This window comes from Engystomops pustulosus, chromosome 2 (assembly GCF_040894005.1).
Source record: "Engystomops pustulosus chromosome 2, aEngPut4.maternal, whole genome shotgun sequence".
Lineage (NCBI taxonomy): Eukaryota > Metazoa > Chordata > Amphibia > Anura > Leptodactylidae > Engystomops > Engystomops pustulosus.
Window position 1 is genome coordinate 206,048,300 of NC_092412.1, and position 26,472 is coordinate 206,074,771.

Sequence of the window (26,472 nt, forward strand, 5' to 3'; positions counted from 1 at the left end):
AAAATAAAGTGAAGAGCCCAGTGTAAGTTGCCCTGACTAGTCATCTAGTAAATTCCCATTGTTATTAAATAGTGGTCAAAGGCAGATACACGTAAAATAGCACACGATAATTGCTGACTGTCCTTATTGAAGATGGCTCTGTTTGATAAGAGATGAAGTATAAGATTAATTTGTGATAAAAATAAAATGGGGTCTGAAAGCAAATTATTAAAAATGTTTGCACCATTTCCACTTTCTTTTCTTCTTAAGATGTTCAAACTGTAGCAAATCAATCGATCATAATCAGACCTGTAAATACCCTTTACAATATGATGCTGGTTGTGTATATTAAGTGATATCTCAAATTAGAGATAAAATAAAAGTTTTATTGGCATAAAGTATAAAAAATAATGAACAATGGTGTTTCTGCAGTAGAGACACATCACCTGACCACATCAGCGAATCACACACCACTGGGGTTACATCATCATACAAAGAGGAAGTAGGACCCTGGAGACCTGCACGGTAGTCCTGGGTTTACGGAGATTTATGATACTTTTCTTTTCAACTTATATTTTATTATATCTTAAAAATAAACAATAAAGAAAGAGCTATTATAAGTACAAGCCAGGGACCTTGCAGTCCCTCAGGTAAGAAAGGCCATATAGAAGAAGTGTGGTGATGGCAATGAGCTTACTGGCATATAGAGGTTTCTAATGAAATCTCAGTACTTAGAGTGAAATGAAGACACATCAGGCCACCACTAAGCATATTTCAATGGACTCACTTCTTGGAATTGTCTGAGATGACCAAATGGGGAGTAAGGAAGATGTCCTACGTTGTGCATGTTCCTAATTCGAGAAGGAGGTACTGTCCGCTTCCAGATACAGAGACTTACACCTTGGCAAAGGAAGAGCTTGTATTTACAAACCCCAATAGATGGAAGACCTAATAGGATTAGTACTGGGAAATGTATGGAACTTGTTAATTCTGCTTCTGTGGGTTTCTGGTGACTTCTTTTGTTTCCGTTGACACTCTATGAAATTGTCCACAGTGTGAGATAGGAAAATAATTGTCGTTCCCATTTTTCACAGGAGCCAATGACAATGTGTGAATATGTAGGCATTATCCAGTAGAGATAATGGAGTATTTTACTCATAGGATCTCATTATCCCTAGTTTTACTTTGAATTCCATACAATGTGTCTGATATTTATTGTGCAGAACACTGTCATCATGATCAAATGAAAATGTCAATGCTTTGTTTCATTTTATAAAGGCGTAAGTAAACTTTCATGAACAATTTCTTAACCACTTTGGCTTTTGTAATGACGGTTTAGATATTGCCCACATTTCCAAGGACGTGAAATTACAATCACAAAGTGCTCTACAAAAAACACACATTTACTCATTTCTAAATTTTTACGTAGCGAAATCCTTTCAGAGAATATGGACAAGTGAGTTTGCCTTGTTCTGTGTTTCCTTTTTCATTAATTGTTTTCCTGAAGAGTAATGAAATCTTCTGTTTCAGATGTTGAAAGAATATGAAACAAAGGATCACTTCTCTGCAAAAATCAAAAATGTATAGTGTTACGATAAAATAAATGAATAATATAACGAGGGAGTAAAATATATCAAACAGAAAAGGGCATCTGTTTTCCTGTCTTGTACAATCCTGTCTCTAGGTTTCAGAAAGCTGTCTGTAATAGCAGCACCCACCACTGATTTGTCTGCAATAGGTGACAGATATAGTTATGTTAAAGCATAAATAAACCTCTGAAACATTTTTTTAATTTCAAAAATAGAGATGATAAAAACCTTTGTAATTTACTTCATGAAGTAAAGGAGCTTCTCGGTCCCTTTTAATTTGCATTTCCTCCTGCAGTGAGCAGTGTATCTGAAAGTATTCTGGGGTCCGAACACTTCAGAAAGATAAGGAGGCTAACAATTAACTGTTAACATGCCTATAGTATATTATTCATGATGATGATTCAGCTCTGTCAGGAGATTAGACTATCCAGAGACTGTCTATAAAAGTCATTAGGGACATTATCAGGTTCCTTTATCTCTCAGCTGTCAGTGGTGTATAGGACATAAACTGATTAAAGGAAATCTACAATTTGTTTTTATGCTTTGTGAACCAAACAAACCTTAAGAATGCTGTAGCTACACTGATGCAGAAACATATCTTGTTAAATCCCTGATCTGATTATAAAATTATGATAATGAGGATCTTTTGCTCCTGTGGCTGTTCCGGTGCTTCTCCTCTTACCCTAATTATGCACTGCTCCAGCCTTGTCCTTCCCAGCATAAGCCAAGAATTCATAATCAATGTGTTGTCCCTGATAGGCAGAAGTAATTAATCACTGCACCATCCCCCAGTTGATGTGTATGAGTCATCCAGCTCAAGTTGATTAGTCCTTTCTAGACAGTTCAGGAAGCTCAGTCAAACACAGCAGCCAGTATGAACCCAGCTTTCCCGGGGCCTGAATTTTATAATTGTTTTTTTAGCAAAACTACTCATTTGAGGGATTAAATAAGATGTATCTCTGCATCAGTGTGGCTATAGCATTCTCAAGGTATGTTTGGTTCACAATGCATAAAACAAATGGTAGATTTCCTTTAAATAAGGAAGAAACGAAGTGGAAAAAGAAGAACACATGAAAATATGTCTGTAATTAAGTATATTGTGGCACATTTACTTTACATTTACTCCTGCGGAGTTCACAGAAAGTGCATTGTCCGACGATAATGCACTGTGCCGTGATTCACTAAGATTGCGCCTGATATCCTGCATGTGTAGCTTCCCCGCTCAGGTCCCCGAGGAGTTCACCTTCTTCTTCCTGGTACATGTAAGTGCATTGTCTTGCGACACAATTTGAATCTTAAATCCCTCACTCTGTCCATTTCAGTCAGATTGGCCAACGACACGCCCCCGATTTCTGTCGCAGCTGCACCACAATTCAAACGCGTGCGCCACAATCCCAGTGCACACCCCTGTTAAATACCAGTCTTAGCTGCGCAAATCCTGAAAACCGTGAACAGTCTGACTAAAGTGCGATCCACGACCCCTAGTAAATAAGCCCCATTATGTCTGGCTCCAACTCTGTCAAACATTTGATCGATGGGGCGAATAGGTATCATGCTGCAACCAATCAGCTTAATAACTTTAGACCCTGAAGGATCTTTAAATGGGTAGGCCACTTTTTAATAAATCTCTTCTATAAAACATGTCTCTGCATGTATATGTCTCTCCTCCAAAGTACATCCACACTGGCAGATACTGGGAGAGGGAGAGCAGCATGATTCTGCTGCTGCAGCTCCTCCTTTTCAGCAGAGTTCAGAGATGTAAAGAAAGAAGCATGGGTAATATTTGATAGGCAGAACTAAGAAAATTAACTTTTCCATACACAAACAAATTTGATCAAGCAACTCCATTAAAGTGAATGTCAATTTATTATGTGGTCAGTGTAAAGAACCCCTTCTTCAGATCCAGCTAGCATGATTATATGGGGAAGAGACCGATGCACTGCTTGTATCATATGACATCATTAGTAATTCTTGTCATATAGCTGGTTTGTTCTCTATTCGTCTAAGTATGTATGTATGTACGTACTGCATTTGTTTTGTAATCTTGAGTTTCATCCAAAAAAATTTTTGGCTGTGGAATTCGAGGAAAAAATAACCTAGATATCCTATAAGAGAAAAAAGAGCAGCATAATAATAACATAATAATAATGTCACATGGAAATAATGTCACATGGATTTCTGCCATTTTATTAAAACTGTCATTAATGCACCTTAATGGGATGGTTTCATCTATTTCACAAAAGTATATATGCACTTTATATTGTCCCCCATCTTGGCCATATATTTATGTGAGCTATATATATATATGATGCATTTGGAAAAGGTGTAAACACATGGAAATGAATAAACGCTTAGTGCCCATGCACAAGAACGTCTACCCACCCGGCTGTAGCCGTAACTGGATTTAGATTTAGGGCCCACTGTCTGTGACATCTGTCTGTCCCCCAGGTCTGCCCAGCAGGTATAGTTGTTTGGCTACTCCTCTCCAGCATACAATGAGTACTGCTACCACATGGCTGTGGTTATGATCATGTAGAGCAGTGATGGCGAACCTTTCAGAGACCGAGTGCCCAAACTACAACCAAAATCCACTTATTTACCATGAAGTGCCAACATGGCATTTCAAGCAGTAACTTATTGCTACCAGTTCTTCAACATCATTCAATTGTATTGGATCTCCCATTCAGACCATCATTGTAGCTTCTCTCCAGGAAGAATGGTGGGTCCAGTAGGATGACCTCCAATGACAATGCACTTCGTCAACACCTTCTCACTTTTCCTGCAGTTTCAAACAGCCAGTGAAGTGTTGCTTTAAAATAGCGCCGAGAGCAGCATCTCTTAAGTTGCCTGGGACTGCAGGAAGATTTGGTAGATGTAGTCCTGTTTGGTGAAATTTGGGTGATGGCCTGAGTGCCCACAGAAAGGGCTCTGAGTGCCGTTTCTGGCACCCGTGCCATAGGTTTGCCACCACTGATGTAGAGTATTTGTACATTACCTCTGATACTGAATGCTTATTATAATCGTAGAAGTGATAAGAAAACAAGAAAGCACCAGGAAGGGTATCCAGAAGATAATTAAAGTTTTGTCAACTTCTTGTGGTGCACCTAGAAGAAGAGAAAAGCAATTTAAAACATGTAACATGTTCACCATGTGCAACATTTGTGCATGTTCATGCTTCAGTTTCATCCTCCTCCCATAAAGTATGGCATAAGATGTGCTGCTGATTGTAATTCTGTACCTAGTCTGCATTCTGTCTAACACTAGTGTGACCTCTGCCTTATTCCTCTAATGGTTTCTTAATTGATTTCCACCACACCCTTCTCTCTACAGTTTACTATGCTGAGTAAGTCATTAAATGGTACAAACGGTACAAAATATGAGACGGGAGAAGCATCTCATTACTATGCATGTGATTTTAGACTAGCTAGGGGGAGAGGATGTGAAAGCTAGGGTGCAGACGGAGTGAATTGCTGTAGCAATATAGCACCCCCGAAGACCATTCAGCTACTGCAATGCATAGGAGAGAAGGCATGTGTGAGGAAAGGGAATAGGTTTTATGTTTGTGTGTCCCCCCCCCCCCCCCCCGGGGCCCAGCCTCACCATCAGTTCACCCTCTACTAATTTGTTACTACATGCTCATCACATTACTAATGCTCATCCTGTATATGAGTACAACACAGCATACTGTAGAACTACTAGTCTAAGGCTGCATTGACAAGACTGTCAGGGGCACATATGTATGGCCACACGCTTGAGGCTGTACATACGTAACCCACCCGCCCACCCCCGTAGACGGCAATGGGCTCACTGAGCCATACGATGAAGCATACCTGTCGCAAGATACATGTCCTATATTTCCCCGTGTTACAGCACCGTGCATCGCTAAGGAGGGGGGAGGGGTCACCCCTCCTCTCCATCGCAGCAGACGTATGCCCGACCGGCATATAGCCAGTATATATGAGGGCAGTACATCACGACTACTATGTATTTTTCTATGTAAGTAACCAAACTTTTACTGAAGTAAAAACTTTTACTATAAAAACATGAATGGTCTGCAGCGCCATGTGTAGAACCAATATAGTTGCTGTTGGGTGTTATATTGGTATGGCCTCGTTCTTGTAGTTCAACAGGTCCTGTAGTTCAGTAAGACTTCCAACACAACTGACTGGATGAGCGGGTCAGCTTCACTGGGCCGCTAACTGGTGCTGCACCCATTCTGCAGATTGTGGGGTTCCAGCCGTTGGAGTCCCCTACCATTTATCACTTATCATATGTTGATTATGGGTAAACCCCTCTAATATGTGAGCTCCAGAATATAGACAGAGGCTTTCTCTTTGATGAAACAGACCATCTACCCAGATCTACCAGCAGTGAGCAACTTCAACAACATTCTATTTACAAGGTGTGAACTTACCGCATGAGATCTCTTCACTCCATTGACCCCAGTTTTCATTCATCCCACAAATGTTTTCTCCTTTTACCCTTATTCTGACCGAACATTTTGTTTCTATGTTTATGAAATGTGGATTGCTTACATCTGATGTTAACTCCTAAAAAATACAGATACATAAGAAGAGAAGGTGTCCGTGGGGTTGTCAAAGGTTGCAAACCAGGGCATTAATTAAACAATACAAAAGACAATTATCCATTGTACTCAAATGATATGATATCTATTTGTTATAAAAGGAGTTGTCCGGGATGGGAATTTTTATCATGGGCCCCAGATGTTATTAAAATAGAGCTTATTGTTACCTCTCTCTGGTGCTGTGGTCTAGTTTGGCACCACCCATCACTTCTGGTCTATGTTGTTATACAGAGGTCAAGGTGACAATGTGCACCAGCTATGGCCAAATACATGCAGCAGTGGAGAGTGTGCAGACAATGTCACATCTGAGCTTCTGTATACCAAGAGACCAGCAGTGACGCCATGCTACACCAGAGTTCCAAACATAAATGGATATAGGATGTTTTCAAGTTTGACAATGGGTAAGAATATATTATGGTATTCTTTTTTATTTTTATGATTTTTGATGTATATAATATTTAGTTTTTCTTATTATACAGCCTGTATGTTCATTTTTACGTAATCTTTATTACATTTATATTAATACTCTTCTATTTGTATTGATTTGTCTGATAACATTGCACTGGTAGGCTTCGTGCTTGCCAGGGCAGTAACCTACCCTTCCATCACCCCTACCCAGGCAGCCACTGCCAAGAAGCAGCTAAATATAGCACATGTCCCATATTTTGCACGGCAACGATGTGCCATAGGTCTCTATGGGGTCTGTGATATAGCCTTCTCTTTGTCAGTCTCTATGTCTTATACTCATTCCTGTTTTATACTCATTGCCTACAGAGCTCAAACACAGAGCTCATATTAATGACCTGTGGGAAAATACAAACTGAGCTACGATTGGTTGCAAACTGCCACAGCATCAGCCAATGGCTCCTGTAGATGGATGTTAGATGGATGTTAGTTAGTGTATTTTTGAGAGTGGGGTGAAAGTTCAGCTCAAAACCTAGTCTATGACGTTCCTTCAGTCACAGGGATTGGCTGTGCAAAATTTGTAAAACATGACAGTGGAAAATTTCTTTAGTGGACATACATACACACATACATACACTTAGCTTTTTATATATGTATTTATATAATAATATTTTATCTATCTATCTATCTCTCTATCTGACTGTCTCTCTCTTTCTGACTGTCTCTGTCTCCAACTGTCTCTGTGACCGTTTCTGTCTCTGAGTGTCTCTCTCTGTCTGTCTGTCTGACTGTCTCCATCTTTATCTCTGACCGTTTCTGTCTCTGAATGTCTCTAACTGTCTCTGTCTGTCTCTGTCTCCGACTGTCTCTGTTTCTGACTGTTTCTAACTGTCTCCAACTGTCTCTGACTCCGGTTTTCTCTGACTGTGTCTGTATTTGTCTTTGACTGTTTTTGTCTCTGACTGTCTTTGTCTCTGACTGTCACTTTGTCTATTTGTGTAAGAGAATTTTGAAGACTTAGGTCACCTCTGGGGCCTGCCCCAGCAAAATCGGTTTAGTAGCTGAGCGTGTTTACCACCACTGCATTTCCTACATACATGGCTTATTTTTGAGTTACATGCTAATTAGTTATAAAAGATAATATCCCAAAGACATTGATGACATATCAAGTCCTCACTTGGGGAAGTAATTCCCCATTGTGCAATATAAATTACAATTTTTGGAGAAAACTAGCTTTTTGAAGTCTGCAAGTTAACTTTCATACTTACCTAGATGAAGCATATCGGACTCACATCGTCAGATCCCGCTCAGACGCCTCCTCTCGAAATGCAGGAAGTGAAGCCTGGGCAGTACCCTGGTCTTACTACTTGCTCAGTGAAGCCGGGGTGATTTGGAACAATAAACCAAAGGTCCATATGAATCTCTGGGTGGTTTAGTGTCCAAAATCGCCCTGACAGATTCCCTTTTAAAGAGATAATCTAAATGTTGATTTGAAGATGTCAGGGAGGTTATTTGTAATACAGTAGGCTGTGGAAATGAAAACCCACATGCTTGATAATCCTAATATCTCATCTTTAATAACAAGCAAATCACATCTGCTTTCATTTCTCCTTGTAGTTCCCCCTAACATACAAGTCCTCTAGATACTTGAAAATCAATAGCGAGAAGAAAGTTGAAATAGGCCCTTTCAGTTTCAATGATACAATACCATATGAAAGTTGAAATAGGCCCTTTCAGTTTCAATGATACAATACCATATGAAAGTTGAAATGGGCCCTTTCAGTTTCAATGATACAATACCATATGATTGAAACCCAAGTTTAGACTTATTTTCACTAAAAGTCACTTAAGGAGAGTGATCTCAAAAAAGGTTTGTGAGCCGCTAAGAACAAATAAAAATCACAATGGGAGCAGTAGAGAATTGCTGAGATGTGTAAGATTTGTAAGAACTCTCATCTTCCAGGGAACATTTCACCCATTTTTCACAAATACAGCTAGTGACCTTTTAACTAAATGCCACCCTTCTTTTAGCTATAAATTGTATCCCTGACATCCCCATAAAATTGACTTTGTTATCTTACTTGGCATACAGCTGTGAGGGGGTGTGGCCTCCTCAGCCGAGTCCCACGGCTCCTCCCCATGTCCTATGCCTCTTCTCACCATTGAGCACTTCATTAGTTTTTCCTACAGAGCTGTATATGTCTGCAGTTGAATATTGGCAGAAGACCCCAAAGTACTGGTAGAAGAAAAGTGAAGAAATCAGATGATACCTTTTTGAGGCTGAGTATATTTGATGGTGAGCTTTCGAGAATACTAGTTCTCTTTATCAGACGAAGAGAGCTAGTATTCTCAAAAGCTCGCCATCAAAAATACTCAGCCTCAAAACGGTATTGATGATTTCATCACTCTTCTTCTGCTCTCCATGGCTAACACTGTATAAGGGCTTATTCACATGGCCGTCTGCGGGGTCCCCATAGACGGCAATATTGGCGCGGCGCATATACGGTGCCACACATGATCCGGGCCGCACACCGCAAAAAGATAGAGCATGTTCTATCTTTTGGCGTTTGTGCGGCCGTGCGCCGCTATTCTCTATGGAGGGAGGAGGGGTCACCTCCTCCTCTTCTCCAGCACACCGCGCGTGAATGGACCCTAAATCTACACTACTAAGGACTGGTAGCTGTGAGACCTGTCAATCAGGACTGCATATGTAGGACTCCATTATCATTGGACTCACATCAAGTGAGTTTCATATACGTTTACAACTTAACTTTTTTTAACATTGGAGCCATGGGAAGGAACTATTTAAGAATAAGGGCAATGCTTTTTATCTTAGTTTTTTATGAAGTGTTTATTTTGGGTGGGTTAATTTGAATGATAGGTTTTCTTTAATGATTGAGTAAATCACTCTCAATCACTTTGCTTCAACAAAGTCTGTAATGAGGATTTAGGCTAACAAACTTCCATAAACCTGTAACAGGATCACAAAGATGTTCTTATGTATTCTGGGAGATTCAGCACTGTACATGAAAATAAAAACTTTAACAGCTACCGAATATTCAAGTGACATATGAGGTTGCCGTATAGTTATGATGGACTGACCACTCCTGGCTTGAATAATGTCCCACATGACTATATGAGAAGACCAGTTTCTGTGAACTGTGAGGCAGAATTGGAGAATTTTACAATTACCTTGTAACATAGCGATTTCCAGCTCATCAACTACTATGCCATCATCATTTCCAGTTATGTTGTCATATTCACACATCCATAACATATCAGCCATTTAATCATCCATTGTATTACCTTGTTCTTTTCCATTTGGTATATAAAGCATGATTCAGAAACATCATACTGCGTATGAGGAGGCTTCCAGCTCAATAGAACATTGTCTTCTAAATATGTCAGTGTGAGGTTTCTTGGGGGATTGAAAAGTTCTTTGAAAAATTAAATGTATATATATAAGTTAGTAAGAATGTAAAAACAGTGTCCTGGAAATCTGCACAACCATACCTTTGTGGGCTTTGTTTGTAGCAGAAGGACTGTGAAAAAAACATTAAAATTCCAGGATTGTAGCTAGTACATAGGTGAGTGTTCTCAACATTTTTGCTACGAGATCTCTGTATTAAATTGCTCTACTGTCCCTCCCCTTACTCTTAGTATCAGTTGTAGTTTTCATTTAAAAGCCTGCTACTTCCTTTATTCAGAACAGGGAGATGGGGCATTGGAACATGTAAATGCAGAGATCTTACAGAGCAGTCATTTAATGCTCCCACCATGCTTAAAGTTCAGTAACAATCCTGGAATCTCAATGAATTTTTCATTTTGCTATTGCTACTGACATCCATAGAGGTCTGGTTACACAACTCACCAGGACTGCTACAAAAAACTGTCTACAGATTTGTAAGATAACAAATGGTGATACACTCCCTTTAATTGTTATCTAAACACTACAAAAAGGGACACAAAGGTTGTACAGTCCCCAAAATGATGTCAATTAAAATGTCTGCTCATTGCACAAAAAATTACACAGCTTTGTACACCAAAGTATCATAACATTATTGGGGAACATGATGGCACAAAGAATTTTTCTTTGTACAAAAAATTTCCATTTAAAAGGAACCTACCACCACGAATTTACCTATATAGCCCTTAAAAGGGCTATCCTCACGTCCTATAGATGCACCTTCCACCCAATCTACCTTTATAGGTAGATCCGTGGTGGTAGGTTCCCTTTAACTCAAAAACAAAAATGTCCAATCCGTTAAAATGATTACACCTACAAAAGTCTACTTTTAGGACGCATGTGGCCATGTGTGGTACAATTTGATTTGACCCTGAATTCCAGAATGAATCAACGCAAAAAGGATTTTAGGAAGGAATACACCACCTACAAAATTCCGCATGTAAAACCAGAATTATATAGGAAAACTTATAAGCTTTGCAGACATAATTTCTTGTTTTACAACTAAAGAATACCAGTAGTTGAATTTTATCTTTATGCAAGTAAGTTCTTTTGTGTACTGGGAAAGGGTTTTCGCTGCACCTGCACCCATTTTATTCTGGCTACGGAATACAAAATGTCAATCATTCAGAAATGGGATGGTGCTTGGAAATGATTGGTAACATAGAAAGTCAGTCCCTAATTTGCATATAGATAAATATGTTTTTCTTTAATGTGTAACTCCTATTTTATGATAAATTTTACCAAATTGTCATATGTGATTTCAACTTTCAAAACAAACAGAATTATGTCTATGTTGTGATTCTGACATCAGCCATGAAGTGGGTAGAGACTAACCTCTTCCTTTCTTTGTCCTATAATGGAGTGAATTGTAGGCTGCCCACAGTTCCCTTATTTCTCTCACGAAGTGACTTAGCAGTAAACCCAGTAATATTCCAACATGTAAATCCGCTGATTTCTCCACTGAACCTCCACTGGGGGTAAGTACTAGATTTATTTTTTTATTATTACTATAAGCCGATTGGGGCCGGATTTTAATTTTAAAAAAATCCACTGATTTCAGTGTAGTGTCTACATACAGGATCTATTGTGTAACTAGACTTGCTTTCATTACATGAAGAAAAATAAACTTGTAAAAAGTAGTAGAAACCAGCAGTGAAATAGTTGTATGAAGTTTAATCTGTTTAAGTTGGGAAGATTGTGTCCTAAGAGCAGGAGCTGAGGAAGGAGGTATATTGCCTTTATGCTGTTTGAATAACTCATCAGAAAACCACAGATTACATGTAATGATATACTATACCTTTATCTGCAGGTTTAAAGTAATCTTTTAACACATGATCTTTAGAACCTTTTTTACTTAACATAACGAGCACATTCTCAAAATAATTTATGGTCAAATCATGAAATGAGCAGTAGCCGGTCCTCATTTCCATGTCATATGCATATTGCTGGCAATGTATGATGGTTGCATCTTGGCTGCGACAAAAACAGAAGTTCACCATAAGTTGAATAAGAGAAGTTTGCTAATTTTTATACAAATGGTCTTATACTTACATTAAAGTTAGTGAAAAGTTTGTTTCATGTGGTAAATTTTTAGCAAAGGTCCATGTACATTTTATAGAGGAGATGTTGTAAGTAATACATTGAATATTTTCTTCCATCTCATTTCTTCCTGTATACACTGGAGATCAAAATTAAAGAACATACAGTTTTCTAAATGTCAAGGACATTGTTTAGTACTGAATGTGAATATATTCTAACATAAAATAGCGTAAAATAGCAGAATTGATCTTATTTTGTAAACTGTACATATTCTAAAGCACACAAAATAAAAATGTAAATGTGATAATTGTACTAGAACACAATCAAAATTACTTTCAGATATTGGTGTTAATCTGGCACCTGGTTCTTGTTCCATAAATTATTTTACAAACCCTATTTAAATGGCAGCCTAATTTTCCAGTTTTCACGGACATTGCAAAAATGGTGTGCTATTCCCAAGTGACTGAAATACTCCAACTGCTGGTTGCCCAGATGAAGGCCATAGCAAGGGAAGTTGGTCATTCCAAGTCTGTGATTTCTAAAAAATTGCATCTTTATAACATCACAAACTAATTCAAGTTCAAAAGAAGGCTGGTTACCCTCAAAAGACAAATGTAAGAGAGGACAGGATAATGCAGAGAATCTCCATGGGTAGTCATTTCAACACTGCAGCTGGCCAGTGCAGCCCTGAACAGGGTAAGGATCTATCTTTGTCTTGACATTTAAGCGCATTTATACTGGAAGCTCACTGTGGAGTGACCAATCCTCTCATTAGTAGAAAGAATCAAAAGGCAAGACTCACTTTTGTTGAGAAGCATGTTGTGTAGACAGAGGAGAAGTGGTCCACAGTTTATTGATGAAAGCAAGTTTAATTTATTTGAGTCTGATGGATAGTCTGATGGTAGTAGACAAACTGTGCATTTCAAGCATCTCGTGCTCTTAGTCATGTCATACTAACAATACAGTGTAAAGATTTAAAAGAAACATCAACCAATCCCACACAGGAGGTGTGTATACCACGTGATGCAATACATCACCAATCCCAATTAGGATGTGTGTACCATGTGGTGCGATATATATCATCCTTCCAGGACGCATCATGACCTACCATAGCATCTTCCGATGTAATGAAAAAGCTCTGCTTGCATTGAATACAGGTAAATCCGTATAATATTAAGCAAATGGCAATATTTGCAAAAAACAGGATCTTAAATTCAATTTAAGGAGAAATGATGTACACATATTTAACAAACAAATTTATATGACAAATATGAGAATATATTTTTTCAATGACGTAAAAAACGAAATTAAGAACTTTCACCTGCATGTGTACTGGCAAAGTGTCTAGATGCTCCTGACATGGTATTCTGTATGTTTTTGGTACACAATTGTTCCACAATTCTAGTTTTGAGTTTACGGACAGTGGAAATTGCAATTAATGCATCTAATTATATAAACTGTAAATGTAGAATCACAATTAATGAAAGATTTAATTGAAAATCTTCCTGAATTGTCCACAGTGCAAAAAAAAATTCATGTGTTTTGTATATATGCAAACATTGAACCGTGCGGTACCGCGGTATTGAAAACCCTTTGTATCCAACCAGGTGCCTGTATTTGATTGATCATTGGTAAATAGACTGAGGGATAATATAGAACCTAATTTTGGTCCCCTTCTTGAAACAAAATTACATCCAATTTATCGACTTGGCATAGAATCGGCAGTTTTTTTTTAAATCGGCAAGTAGCTTTTCATTTGCCAAAATCTCTTGAGGGTTTGTTGTTTCTGGATAAGAGGATATTACAATCTTACATTGCATTTCACAATTTCAAAACACCTATTGATCATCCACATGGGATAACCCTCGGGTCAATAATCTGTGGTTTAGTAATTCAGCCGGATGTAAAAATTCTTTATTATCTGTACAAGCTCTTTTTAGTCTGGTGAATTCTCCCAGTGGAATAGATTTCACAGTGTGATTAAAATGGTAACAAGACGCGCTTAATGTAGTATTCCCCACTGTAGTTTTTCTTTATAGGGTGGTAATGACTTTATCCTCTGATGGACAATCCTTTAATAATATTTCTAAGAAGGCAACGTCAATTTTATTGACATTATAGGTAAAACTTAAATTAACATTATTCCTATTAAGATGCCATTTGCTCGATATTAAACAAATTTACCTGTATTTAATGCAAACAAAGCTTTTTCATTATATTGGAAGATGCTTTGGTGGGTGGTGATGCGTCCTGGAAGGTTTCCTCCCTTTGTGACGTATCACACCACATGGTACACACACACCCTACTTGGGATTGGCGATGTATTGCATCACGTGGTATACACATCCCCCTGTGTGGGATTGGTTGATGTTTTATTTAAATCTTTACACTGATGTATTGTTAGTATGCCATGACTAAAAGCACCAGATGCTTGAAACGAGTAGGAATTTTTTTTATGGATGTGCCACGATCCTCTTCTTGGAAATGCTATTGGTAACCTCTCCTTTATACTACCCACAAAGGGAATGCCGTAAAACACCACCAAAAAACCCTTCAGAAAATCTGCTCATCTAACAAAATTGAATACACAATTAACAAAAACTCATAATCCATAAAGGTACTAATAAAAGCACTGTGCTTCCATGAATGATCTCTGTAGTAGGATCATATTACAGAACCATGCTAATATTTTCTTTTTGATACATTTCTACCTCTCTGCAACAGTCTAGATAGACTCAATGTCACTGTAGTACAGTATTATACATTGCCCCTAACGCATGTATCTACTCTACACTGCTTTTACTAAATGAACATATACACAATACATACACTCACCGGCCACTTTATTAGGCACACCATGCTAGTAACGGGTTGGACCCCCTTTTGCCTTCAGAACTGCCTCAATTCTTCGTGGCATAGATTCAACAAGGTGCTGGAAGCATTCCTCAGAGATTTTGGTCCATATTGACATGATGGCATCACACAGTTGCCGCAGATTTGTCGGCTGCACATCCATGATGCGAATCTCCCGTTCCACCACATCCAAAAATGCTCTATTGGAATGAGATCTGGTGACTGTGGAGCCCATTTGAGTACAGTGAACTCATTGTCATGTTCAAGAAACCAGTCTGAGATGATTTTAGCTTTATGACATGGCGCATTATCCTGCTGAAAGTAGCCATCAGATGTTGGGTACATTGTAGTCATAAAGGGATGGACATGGTCAGCAACAATACTCAGGTAGGCTGTGGCGTTGCAACGATGCTCAATTGGTACCAAGGGGCCCAAAGAGTGTCAAGAAAATATTCCCCACACCATGACACCACCACTACCAGCCTGAACCGTTGATACAAGGCAGGATGGATCCATGCTTTCATGTTGTTGACGCCAAATTCTGAACCTACCATCCGAATGTCGCAGCAGAAATCGAGACTCATCAGACCAGGCAACGTTTTTCCAATCTTCTACTGTCCAATTTCGCAAATTGTAGCCTCAGTTTCCTGTTCTTAGCTGAAAGGAGTGGCACCCGGTGTGGTCTTCTGCTGCTTTAGCCCATCTGCCTCAAAGTTTGACGTACTGTGCGTTCAGAGATGCTCTTCTGCCTACCTTGGTTGTAACGGGTGGCGATTTGAGTCACTGTTGCCTTTCTATCAGCTCGAACCAGTCTGCCCATTCTCCTCTGACCTCTGGCATCAACAAGGCATTTCCGCCCACAGAACTGCCGCTCACTGGATGTTTTTTTCTTTTTCGGACCATTCTCTGTAAACCCTAGAGATGGTTGTGCGTGAAAATCCCAGTAGATCAGCAGTTTCTGAAATACTCAGACCAGCCCTTCTGGCACCAACAACCATGCCACGTTCAAAGGCACTCAAATCACCTTTGTTCCCCGTACTAATGCTCGGTTTGAACTGCAGGAGATTGTCTTGACCATGTCTACATGCCTAAATGCACTGAGTTGCCGCCATGTGATTGGCTGATTAGAAATTAAGTGTTAACGAGCAGTTGGACAGGTGTACCTAATAAAGTGGCCGGTGAGTGTATATTTTCAGAGGTGAAATTTAATGTAGATGTATATGATGCCAGTTTAAATCACCTGGATTGAGACAAATTTCTGAAGCATTTGGACAATTCTTATCATGTAAAACAGGAGCCACCTGGACACAGATTGGAGTTGGTAGGTCATCTGGCAGAATCAGGACTATCTCTTTTCCGCAACCCTTTACCTGTTTAACAAACAGAAATTGGGACAGGTAAATAGTTTAATGTTGTGTTAAAAGGTCTATACACATAGCATATGAATGTATAGGAGACTTTTTTTCTAAGATGATGTGCAAACAACAGAACCTTATGCATGGACCATGTGTGGAGTAACAGATTGCAGCTTAATATTAAACATCAATACACATTTTTAGTGCCCTTGTATGATGCCTCCATAAGTTATGTCCATAGTCCCAAATAAACAGTGGCCTTGTGGGATTGAAATGTAAAGATTGTGCTGTATTTTTGTGTAATCTTTGATCATCACTTTTTTGTGACCCCAAGGAGACTTAATGCTGTGAATGACTTACATGATGCTTTGAAGTACCATTAGCTCATACCTATGGCAAGGGACACCCTTGTACCCTAAAGGCACAACAGAATCATTGTTATGAGGCAACGATTGGTTTAGGAACTGAACCCCCATCCCTTTGTAAATCTAGAGGTTACCTTGTTGGACATCTTAATTCTCTAAAGTATGATGAAAGGAGAAGATTTCAAATATGATTTGGTAGTACAGGAAGAAAAACTTACAAAAGTCCTAAAAGTCAACAAAAAATAATCTAAATGCATACAGAGACAGTAGCTTACTTCCATTTCATATTCCCAATGCAAGTAGATTGCATACGAAACATCACTTAATTTTTCCATGGGAACATCACAATCCCAAGTTACAATTGCTTCTTTCTTCTTGATTGTCATTGATAGGTTCTTTAACCCAAAGTCATATTCAAGATCTGGAAGAAATTTTGGAGAGATGTAAAAATTGGATATTTTTTTCAGTAGTGCACCTAACATATCATGGCCTAAAAAATTTAAAATGTACCTATATAAATTACATGGTTTAAAAATGTCAACTAATATATTCCAGAAGCTCACAAGACTGAACTCCTGGAAATCTGCCTGCACAAAAGATTACCATTGAGAAATAGAAACATCTAAAAGATAAGTTTCATTATTTCTTTAAAAAAATACTTCCTGCCGACACTAAGGTCAACAAATATGGGTGGTCTGGCGACCCATAACACGGCTCGTGGGCTCTGCCCCCACTACTACATCGCCCGCGCAGGTCACATGTCCCGGCTCCTGTCTCACCGTCTGCCGTGCGCTCACGTCCTCGACTCCTAGGGCACGCCGGTTTCTTTAAATTTAAAGGGCCAGCGCACCATTAATTGGTGCTGGTCATTTCCGTAAAATTCTATATAAGCCTGCCTCTTCCTGCAAACCCTGTCGGATCTTCGTGCCTCGTGCCTTAGAGAAAGCTGTGCTTGATGCCTTGCGCTATTTCTGTGAATTCCCGTTGTGACCCCGGCTCCGTTTCTGACTTCGCTCCTTTGTCGCCTGCCCTGACCTGTTGCTACGTCTTCGACTTCGATCCTGTGCTGCTTGTCCTGACCTCCTGCTTCTACGTGATTGCCTGCGTTTTTGTACTTCGACTTTGGCTGCCACTGTGGACAAATCACACCTGTGGAATGACCTGGTGGTACCACGCTGCAGCAAGTCCAAGCTTTGTGGCAGGCTCTGGTGAAAACCGGGTGCCACTTAGACTCCGGTCCCAGGTAGTGGCTTGTGTCATTGTCCGCAGTGGTTCAAAGGATCCACTACCTCTGAGCCTCTGACAGTTATATGCATATTAATAATTTGAAGGGGACTATATGTATAATAAAAATGAGCACACTATAATAAATTTATAAGTACATTTTGTATAAAATAGTTTATTAGGTGGTGCTGTATAGAAAGAATAGGCATTAAATAGGTACAATAATATAAAACAATGTATATAAAACAATTCAAAGGGGAACCATATATTATATAATTATGAGGCACCACATCTAATTTTTAGGGGTACAGAATTATTTATTAAGGGTCTGTAGTATAGTAATGTATTTAGGGGTCACAATTGAATTTTTGATATATGCAAGGGGCACAGAGTGGTTTTGTAAGGCGGTATATTGGGGGAGGGTACCGTGTAACCAATTTTGCTATGTACAGTTGGGGATATTTCTGTTATCCAGGTGACATTTTGCTGTAAGTAACTGTGATATTTTTAGGGAAGCTGTTTGGTGGATGTGCTGCTGGGAGCTGAAGACATCTGCCAGAAAATTCTGCAGCAACATTTTGCAATGACTTTGGATTTGAAGGAGAAGACTATCACATCAGTATTGTATTTACTGCCAAATTTTCTAGTGTGAGACAGCTCTCAGCCTATGTACAGTCACATCCTTAGGGTCAGTGAAACAAGTGTGACTTGTGTATGTAGTGTGGGGTTATTGTAAAGGTTTTTAGCATTTTCTTACCGGTAGGTTGGTGTGGAGTGCTAACATTTGCATCCCTAACCATAGCCCAGCCTCCAGCAGAAAGCCCCAGAAACCAGGGGTAATTCTTATACTATTCCTAAAAATAATGATCTGTCATAATCTGATTCCAGAATATGTCTATTTAGCAGGAGGTGGGCCCCCAAAATCTATTTCACTGGTGAGCCCCAAATACCCCAGTCCGACCCTGATACGAGATATAACTACTTCTTAGTAATCTTATCCTACTGCGTAGTAACAAAAGTTTGAGCATGCCTGGTGTAGATATGTGATTGCTTCCATCTGCAAGGATCCCTGGGAATCTTGTTGGCAGACAAAAATACGAGGAAACAGGAAAAGTTTATTATCCAGGCTAATAAAAATATGCTTTTATAAAATATCAACTAAAAAGATAAAGAATTGCATAATAATAATCTTTATTAATATAGCACCAAATTCCGTAGTGCTTTACAAATCATAAGCTCATACACCTCGTCTAGACTATGCAATACTTTATATTTTTAATGGATATTTAATAAAAGGTCATTTTTGTTTAGCCTGGATTGCCGGATACAACTTTTCCTGTTTCCTCTTATGCTAGTGCTACTAGGCCATGCCCTACTTGGTGTCCGACCCAGAGGGACCTTCTAGAACAACACTGTTAGGTGAGACTTGTCAAGGTCTACTTAGCCTAACACTTTGATCATAGTTGTTTTTGTTTTGGGGCTAGTTATCTCAGCAGGTTGACAATGACAGGTAATCACTATGTATAGACCACTAGTTACAATAGATGATATTCCCACCCTATCTATTTTCCATCTGCTACACAATGATCCCTGTACAGTAAATTAAACATGTCTATAAAACCTCTCTACCCAAAGTATTGTCGAGTGTACTTCTATGATACTTTATCTAGCAATTTAGGCCAGATGCCCCTTACTTCCATAATAAGCTGCATGAACTAGACAAAAAAATATCAAAACATAAAAACATGAAAAAGAGTGCTATTTTTCACTCTAGATTATCCATTTCCAGTTATGGGGTTCATTTCAGTTGACAATCAGTTAATATCAGTTTTTTAAGACTTACCATGAAGGTTGCAGCACAGATGATATTGAAAACACTGACATAGTATCCAAAGAAATATCATAGACATTCTTATATGCATGTCCTGTTATTCTGTTAAGACCTGAAAAAAAGTTCCAGAATGATAATGTCTTTTCAAGGATTTTCTTAACACATAATAGGGAGCTTATGGCAATGTGTAACTGACTCCATTGAGTTCCATGTGGTTATAACTAGAGATGGGCAAATTTGTTGAAATTCGGTTCGACATGATTCGCCGAATATTTTGAAAAAATTGTGACATGCTCAAATATGCATAGGGAGTGAGGTTTGGTCTTCAAACAATGATGTGTTTTAGTATGACACGCACATGACAGCCGCCGTTCTTAGAATCGCTTCACTCTTCAATTCCTTGTGCACTTACATAGGCCAACTTCACCAAATAAGCAAAGCGGGAACGCAGCCTGACAAGGTAACGTCTGTGCCAGCTCGAAAGGACCAAGCTGAGGGCCAAGATCCCACTATAACATCAAAGAGTGCACTCTATTTACACTGACATCAGATGATTCCGTAGATTACGACAGAACCTGTTCTTTTAAATGCAGATACATGTAGAAACCCCCCAAAGAGTGGAGAGGGTGTCGACAGTAATTTTGCATTGACGTCACTAATCATTTTGCCCTTCATTTCATCCTTGTCTGTGAATAATCCATCAGTATTGCTAAAGCCAAAAACAAACAGTAGTGGATCCACAACAGAGATGACCAATAAATGGGATATTTGCATGTCCTCTGTGTTCTGTATCCACTCCTGCTTTTGGCTATCAATCCTGAGGCTTTTCATTCCTTCTGACAGATGAAATGAAGGGGAAAACCAAACAGTGGCAATGTCATTAAGTGGTGGAGGGTGAAAACAGCATTATGGAAATTGCAGGGTGTTCTAGGGAGACAGCGATCAGTTGGCAGCAGCATGAGTGGGCCGCAGAGTTGCACAATGACAAATTATGGAGGTGGCGGAAACATGGTAGGCCACAGAGTGGCACAATGACAGAGTGTGGAGGTGGCAGCAGAAGCAGGAGGTCAGAGAGTGGCACGATGGCAAATTCTTTAGGTGGCAGCAACATGGTAGGCCACAGAGTGGCACAATGATAGAGCGTGGAGGTGTGGCAGCAGCAGCAGCAGCAAGAACCCAAGGAGTGGCACAATGATAGAGCGTGGAGGTGCGGCAGCAGCAGCAGGAACCCACAGAGTGGCACAATGATAGAGCGCAGAGGTGGCGGCAGCAGCAGGAGCCCACAGAGTGGCACAATGACAAAGTGTGGAGGTGGCAGCAACCTGGTAGGCCACGGAGTGGCACAATGACAAAGTGTGCAGATGGCAGCAGCAGCATGAGGTCAGAGAGTGGCACAATGACAAATTCTTAAGCGTGGAGGTGCGGCAGCAGCAGCAGGAACCCACAGAGTGGCACAATGATAGAGTGTGGAGGTGGTGTCAGCAGCAGGAGCCCGCAGAGTGTCACAATGACAGAGTGTGGAGGTGGCGTCAACACCAGCAGGAGGTCAGAGAGTTGCACAATGACAAATTCTGGTGGTGGCAGCAACATGGTAGGCCACAGTTTGGCACAATGACAGAGTTTGAAGTTTGAAATGAATTTGAAGTTTGAAATGAATTCGAAGTTAGAAATTTTAATTTAAATTTGAATTTAAAGATGAGATATGCCACATGCATCATTCCTTATAATTTCCCTGAAAATAATATGTCTTTGCCAAAAAAGAACTGAAATTTGGGGTATACAGTTCCCCTAAAATGGACACCCAGGACTTGGAGCAAAAATCACCATAGAAACTATGTGGATTTTACACAGATTTATTCCTATTCACTTCAGCAATAAAAAGAACTACTATTTGGGGTATACAGATCCCCCAAAACGGACACCCCGGGATTGAAGCAGAAATCACTACAGAAAGTATGTGGATTTTACACAGAATTCTTCCTACTCACTTTAGTTTACCTTTAAGATTTTAGACTGTCTGGACGGCTCGGTTTCAGTTCCTATACAGGAGGACATATAAGCACAATACAAACCCCTAAAACTGGGAAGTGATATTATATGAGTAGAATCACTTGTTAACAGAAACTGTGATTTCACAAGCTACAGTCACATGATAAAAAGGCATTTGTGTCCTTGAAACTAGTTGTGATTCTTGAGAAATCTAAATTAAGCTTTCTTCAAAGTTGGTAAATGCCTTTTCCCCTGTAATTTTGTGCTTGGCAGAATGTTACACAAGTCAAATGTGAAACGCTACTTGATCAGCTCTTATAAGCAGACAGTGAGCTTTTGTCTTACAATGCTTCAGCTCAACTGTAGCAAAATGCCACAATTTTGGCAGTAGCACAATGTCAATATTTTTCCTCTATATTATCTACTGTATAAAGTACACTATATTCTTGAAAATTTCTTAAGCTCTACTGCCCAACTAATTTATGGTAGAGGCTCAGCCTGCTTGTGTCATCTGACAGATGGGGTATTAAGGTCATAAGTCTGTTTGCAACTTTTTATGTGAAAAGTCGCATAAAAGTAGCAGATTTTGATGCAACTAGTTTTAAACTATTTTTCCAATGCTATGGTTGACTGGATTGGGTTTGCGCCTAAATTTGAGACTTTTTCCAAAAAAATTTGACATCATATATTTAATGTTGTTCTGCCTTGCATAAGCAGACTCGTTAGTAACTTATGTTACTTAGGGTTTATGTCTATGCAGACATTGTTAAATGGGTTGTCCTCTTTTACGTAATAATTGGTATTGTTTGTGTAATGAAAAGTTAAACTATATTCCAGTAACAAATGGTCACATATTTCTAGATCTCTGCTTCTTGTCATTTCATAGGAAGCTTCATTGTTTACTTGAAGGGGTCATGTGATGTCACACATGTGCACAGCTCATCATGATTACTCTCTGCGGTACTAAAGAGCCGTGCACGTGTGTGACATCACATGGCCAGGGATATAACAAACTGAGCGTCAGTGTGACCATTTTTTATTTGCTGGAGGTAAACAGTAAAGTTTGCTATTGAATGACAGCAAGCAGAGATCTAGAAAACAGTAAGAAATTTATATAGAAAATATATTGGGAAATTGTATACGTTTTCATTACACAAACAATATTAATTAATTGCTGAAATTGAACAACTGCTTTAAAAGTGCCCCAAACCCCAAAGCAACAATTTTGTGTCAAAGTTGAGCCAAAACCTAGTGCATCTACTAGGATAAATGTCCCCAATTAAATTTGTCAATATTATTATAAATAATATATATTTGCCCAGGGCCCCACTTTGTCTAACTGGCACTGCACATGATATATTTTTTGTGGTACGTCTCCTCCAAAGATATATGTAGCTGAAATGGCATTATAGGAAACCTACCAACAAAATCCATCATGATTAATGAGGGACACTTACTCATAGATCCAGGCACCGTAATCTTCTTATATTTGTTATCCATGGCCTCCTTCCTTCTAAAACAACTTTCTAAATTATACTAAAGAGCCTAAAGGGGGATGTTACCAGAGGCCACCATATTTTTCACATCATCTGTTTTGAATTGTAAGGTAGAAGAATGTTTAAAGGACATCTACCACCAGGATGAAGGTTTGTAAGCTGAGGACACTGACATATTGTTGTATGCCCCCTCTGGCATGATGTACTTTTCTTTTATCTCCTTATTCCTTTGTTTTTTAAGAAATAAAGGCTTTAAAATTAGGCAAATGAGCCTTAGGGGCTCCAGGTTCCATAGGTGTTAATGGAGCATGGTGCTTCTGAGACTCATTTGCATAATTTTAAAAGCTTTTTTAATAAAATAAACCAGGACATAAGAAGCTAACAGAAGAGTAGATCCTGCCAGAGGGGGCACACACCTGTATGCCAGTGTGATTGGTTTATAATCCTTAATCCTGGTGGTAGATTTCCTTTAAGCCATAAGTGTTGTTTTCTCAGCTGCTTCTTAGTAAGCTTATAATCCAGGTATAAAGCCTCCTCCAGCCGGCCTGCAGGCATCTTGTTGTGACTTTTGGCTTGGTCTTTGTTTATTCTCTGCTTAGTGATTTTGTCTCAGAATCTCCTGGTTTTTACTCCGCTTTACTTAGTGTAAGGAACACCACCTAGTTGGGGCCATTATTTTGGGTACATCAAGGGGCTGTGGCTTTGAGGAAAGGGGAAATGACTGACAAGTTGTGTCACAATTAGGGAGAAATTTATCACAACTGTCTGAGAGCAAAACTGTTGTAGTCATCTACAAATTGTAGTATTCTTAAATGGGATAAAGATAAGACTTTTGTAGTTCATGAATGTCCTGTTCGTAATTCCTCTAGAAGCATGTTGACCTTTCAAAATGGTGTAACAAGTACTCTGATGGGACCCAATAAAAACTTTGGATTGGGGTCCTCACCCTCATCACACCTTCTACATTATAATAGAGAATATGCATATTCCATATATATGCTACACAGAAATATACACACATGCATCATATATATGCTACAAACACCTGCACAATACATTGGCTACAGTATTACACTGTATTATATCAGATCACACTCATTAATATATACCTGAAATGAATGTACTGCTCACATATATACCATGCATATAAAGTACTAAAAATCATATATATAGGGAAAATAAATGTACTTCACACCAGGGCGGCCATCAGGCAGACACATGCTTCAATAATTATTGATACATCAATTATTAATGTATATATCAGTTGCAGCTGCTCTTTTTTCTCTTTGTGCAGGCCTGGCACTGTGTTGCTAAATAATATATAGGGAAGATTTCTCACTGCTTCTACACCAGTTTTCTGCAAGTACCAAATTATTCAGTGGGACCCCTTCAATATATTATTTACTATATTTACTGAATAAAGCATAATATGGTAACCCCTGGATAAATACATATTTTACCAACTAAATTATTAATACATTCTGTGCCCCCCTTTTTGTTATGTATATATCACCACATTAAATTATATTATACACCCCTCAATTTATTTATGTACAGGCCTAGCATTAACTCCTTGGTTATATACTATACCGGTAACCCCTCCTCATTAATATGTAGCACAGCAGTAACCCCTCCTCATTAATATGTAGCATAGTGGTAACCCCTCCTCATTAATTGTGTAGCATAGCAATAACCCCTCCTCGTTAACATGCAGCACAGCAGCACCCCTATTTCTTTAATTAGTATGTAGCACAGTTTCCTCCTCAACTCAACGCTGCAGCGCCCCCTTTTATTAATTAACATAGAGAAGAGAAGCCCCCTTATTTAATAATACGATTATACAGTACAGTAGCTACTCTTATTAATCAATAGAGTTATGCATCCCCCTTTATTATTTAATATAGTATTCACAGTGCCCCATCATTAGCCCTAAGACGACGGCATTTAACCAAAACCAAACTATTGAATCATTACCCATCACAGACTTGAGTTCTTCCATGGAAAAAGGACATGACATGGCGCAGTGACTTCCTTGTGTCGTACAGAGATTATACGTGCACCAAGACACACAATACATTTGTTATCTCCCTCATGGACCTCCAATCTGCCATCTAGCACATGCAATCCCCCTCCACCTCAATGATCATTATTCTCCAGGCCTTTCATTTTACTTTATTTAAAGTAGCTGAAAGTTTTAGCTAAATATTAAGTCAAGAATTTATTCGGGTAGGATCTTGTTCTTAGATGTTTATATGCTGTTTGTTCACACAACTTGCATTTTACTCATACTTATACAGAAATGTCCACAGATAATACGATTTCTCATTAAACCAACTTAGCAGATATCACGACATGATAACAAAAAGCCCTGAATGCTCCAATGGTGGACCACTTAGAGGCAAAAATAGGAACACTAATACATTCCATTAACATATTCAAAAAGCCGCTTGTTACACTTGTCCCCATGTCCAGGACATAGGATGGATACAAGAGGATATATCTCTACATGTACAGAAGTTACACAGAGGTTACAGCGTCCCACTCACCTACATCCTTTGTCCATGCATTTCATCTGAGCTTGTGACTATTATCTTCTGAGGACATAAAATTAGGATTTCTTGGTTGTGAAAAGCAGTAACATCACCAGTGACTAGTAACAATAGTGAGGGACTTCCCATAATAGAAGAAACTACTGGAAGAACCACAGAAAGGAGAACAGATAGTTGGATGTCATCAGTTCTCTGTAACTTTCATGATGAGCAGAATCTGTTTTTGATTTGTACTTTCCTAATTTATATCTGGCCATATGAGTTCAATAAAATTAATATGATTTAATATGTAGAAAAATAAGACACTATCCCTTTTAATTCAGAAGTCTTTTGATATGTGAAGGCTATGAGCGTCACAGGGGGACGGGGGTATTACAGGCGAGGGTTGTTTTGAACTTCAATTCAAAGAGCAAGGCCATAACTTATTGCTAAGTGCTGTTTCATCTTTTCTATAGCAATGGATTCAGAGTAACAACAATATATATGGGTATGGGTACATGCATGGTAGCCGGTAAAAGCTTTATAAAATGAAAGAAGTTTACAAAATGTATCCTCTTATGAAGAAAAATGCCTGTTGGTGTTTATAGCCACATAAAGACATTAAAAGGAACAATGACTTTTATAAGCGGTCTAAATAGGATCAATCTTTAGGCTTAGCAACAGGTTTGGTTTTATTGTAAAGGCAAAAACCACCACAATTTTATGTCACAGTAACAGTTTGTTGGAGTGTGGTAGAAAGTGAAAAT

At 39.0% G+C, this 26,472-nt stretch overlaps 1 protein-coding gene across 2 annotated transcripts; it reads right to left on the reverse strand.

Annotated features, from left to right (window-relative positions):
• On the reverse strand, window positions 1-25,864 carry LOC140119164 (interleukin-13 receptor subunit alpha-1-like). Of its 2 annotated transcripts, XM_072137910.1 has the most exons (11): window positions 25,724-25,864; window positions 19,705-19,804; window positions 16,913-17,058; window positions 16,158-16,287; window positions 12,077-12,203; window positions 11,823-11,998; window positions 9,865-9,995; window positions 5,983-6,118; window positions 4,564-4,672; window positions 3,595-3,673; window positions 1-1,543 (listed from the first exon to the last, which is right to left on the reverse strand). In XM_072137910.1, the coding sequence occupies exons 2-11, from the start codon at window positions 19,781-19,783 to the stop codon at window positions 1,469-1,471; spliced, it is 1,188 nt and encodes a 395-aa protein (XP_071994011.1). In that variant the 5' UTR covers window positions 19,784-19,804; window positions 25,724-25,864; the 3' UTR covers window positions 1-1,468. The 2 variants fall into 2 exon arrangements, with proteins under 2 accessions (XP_071994011.1, XP_071994012.1); XM_072137911.1 differs by lacking the exon at window positions 19,705-19,804 and having other exon boundaries at window positions 25,724-25,839.
• Between the last annotated feature and the right edge of the window lie 608 nt (window positions 25,865-26,472).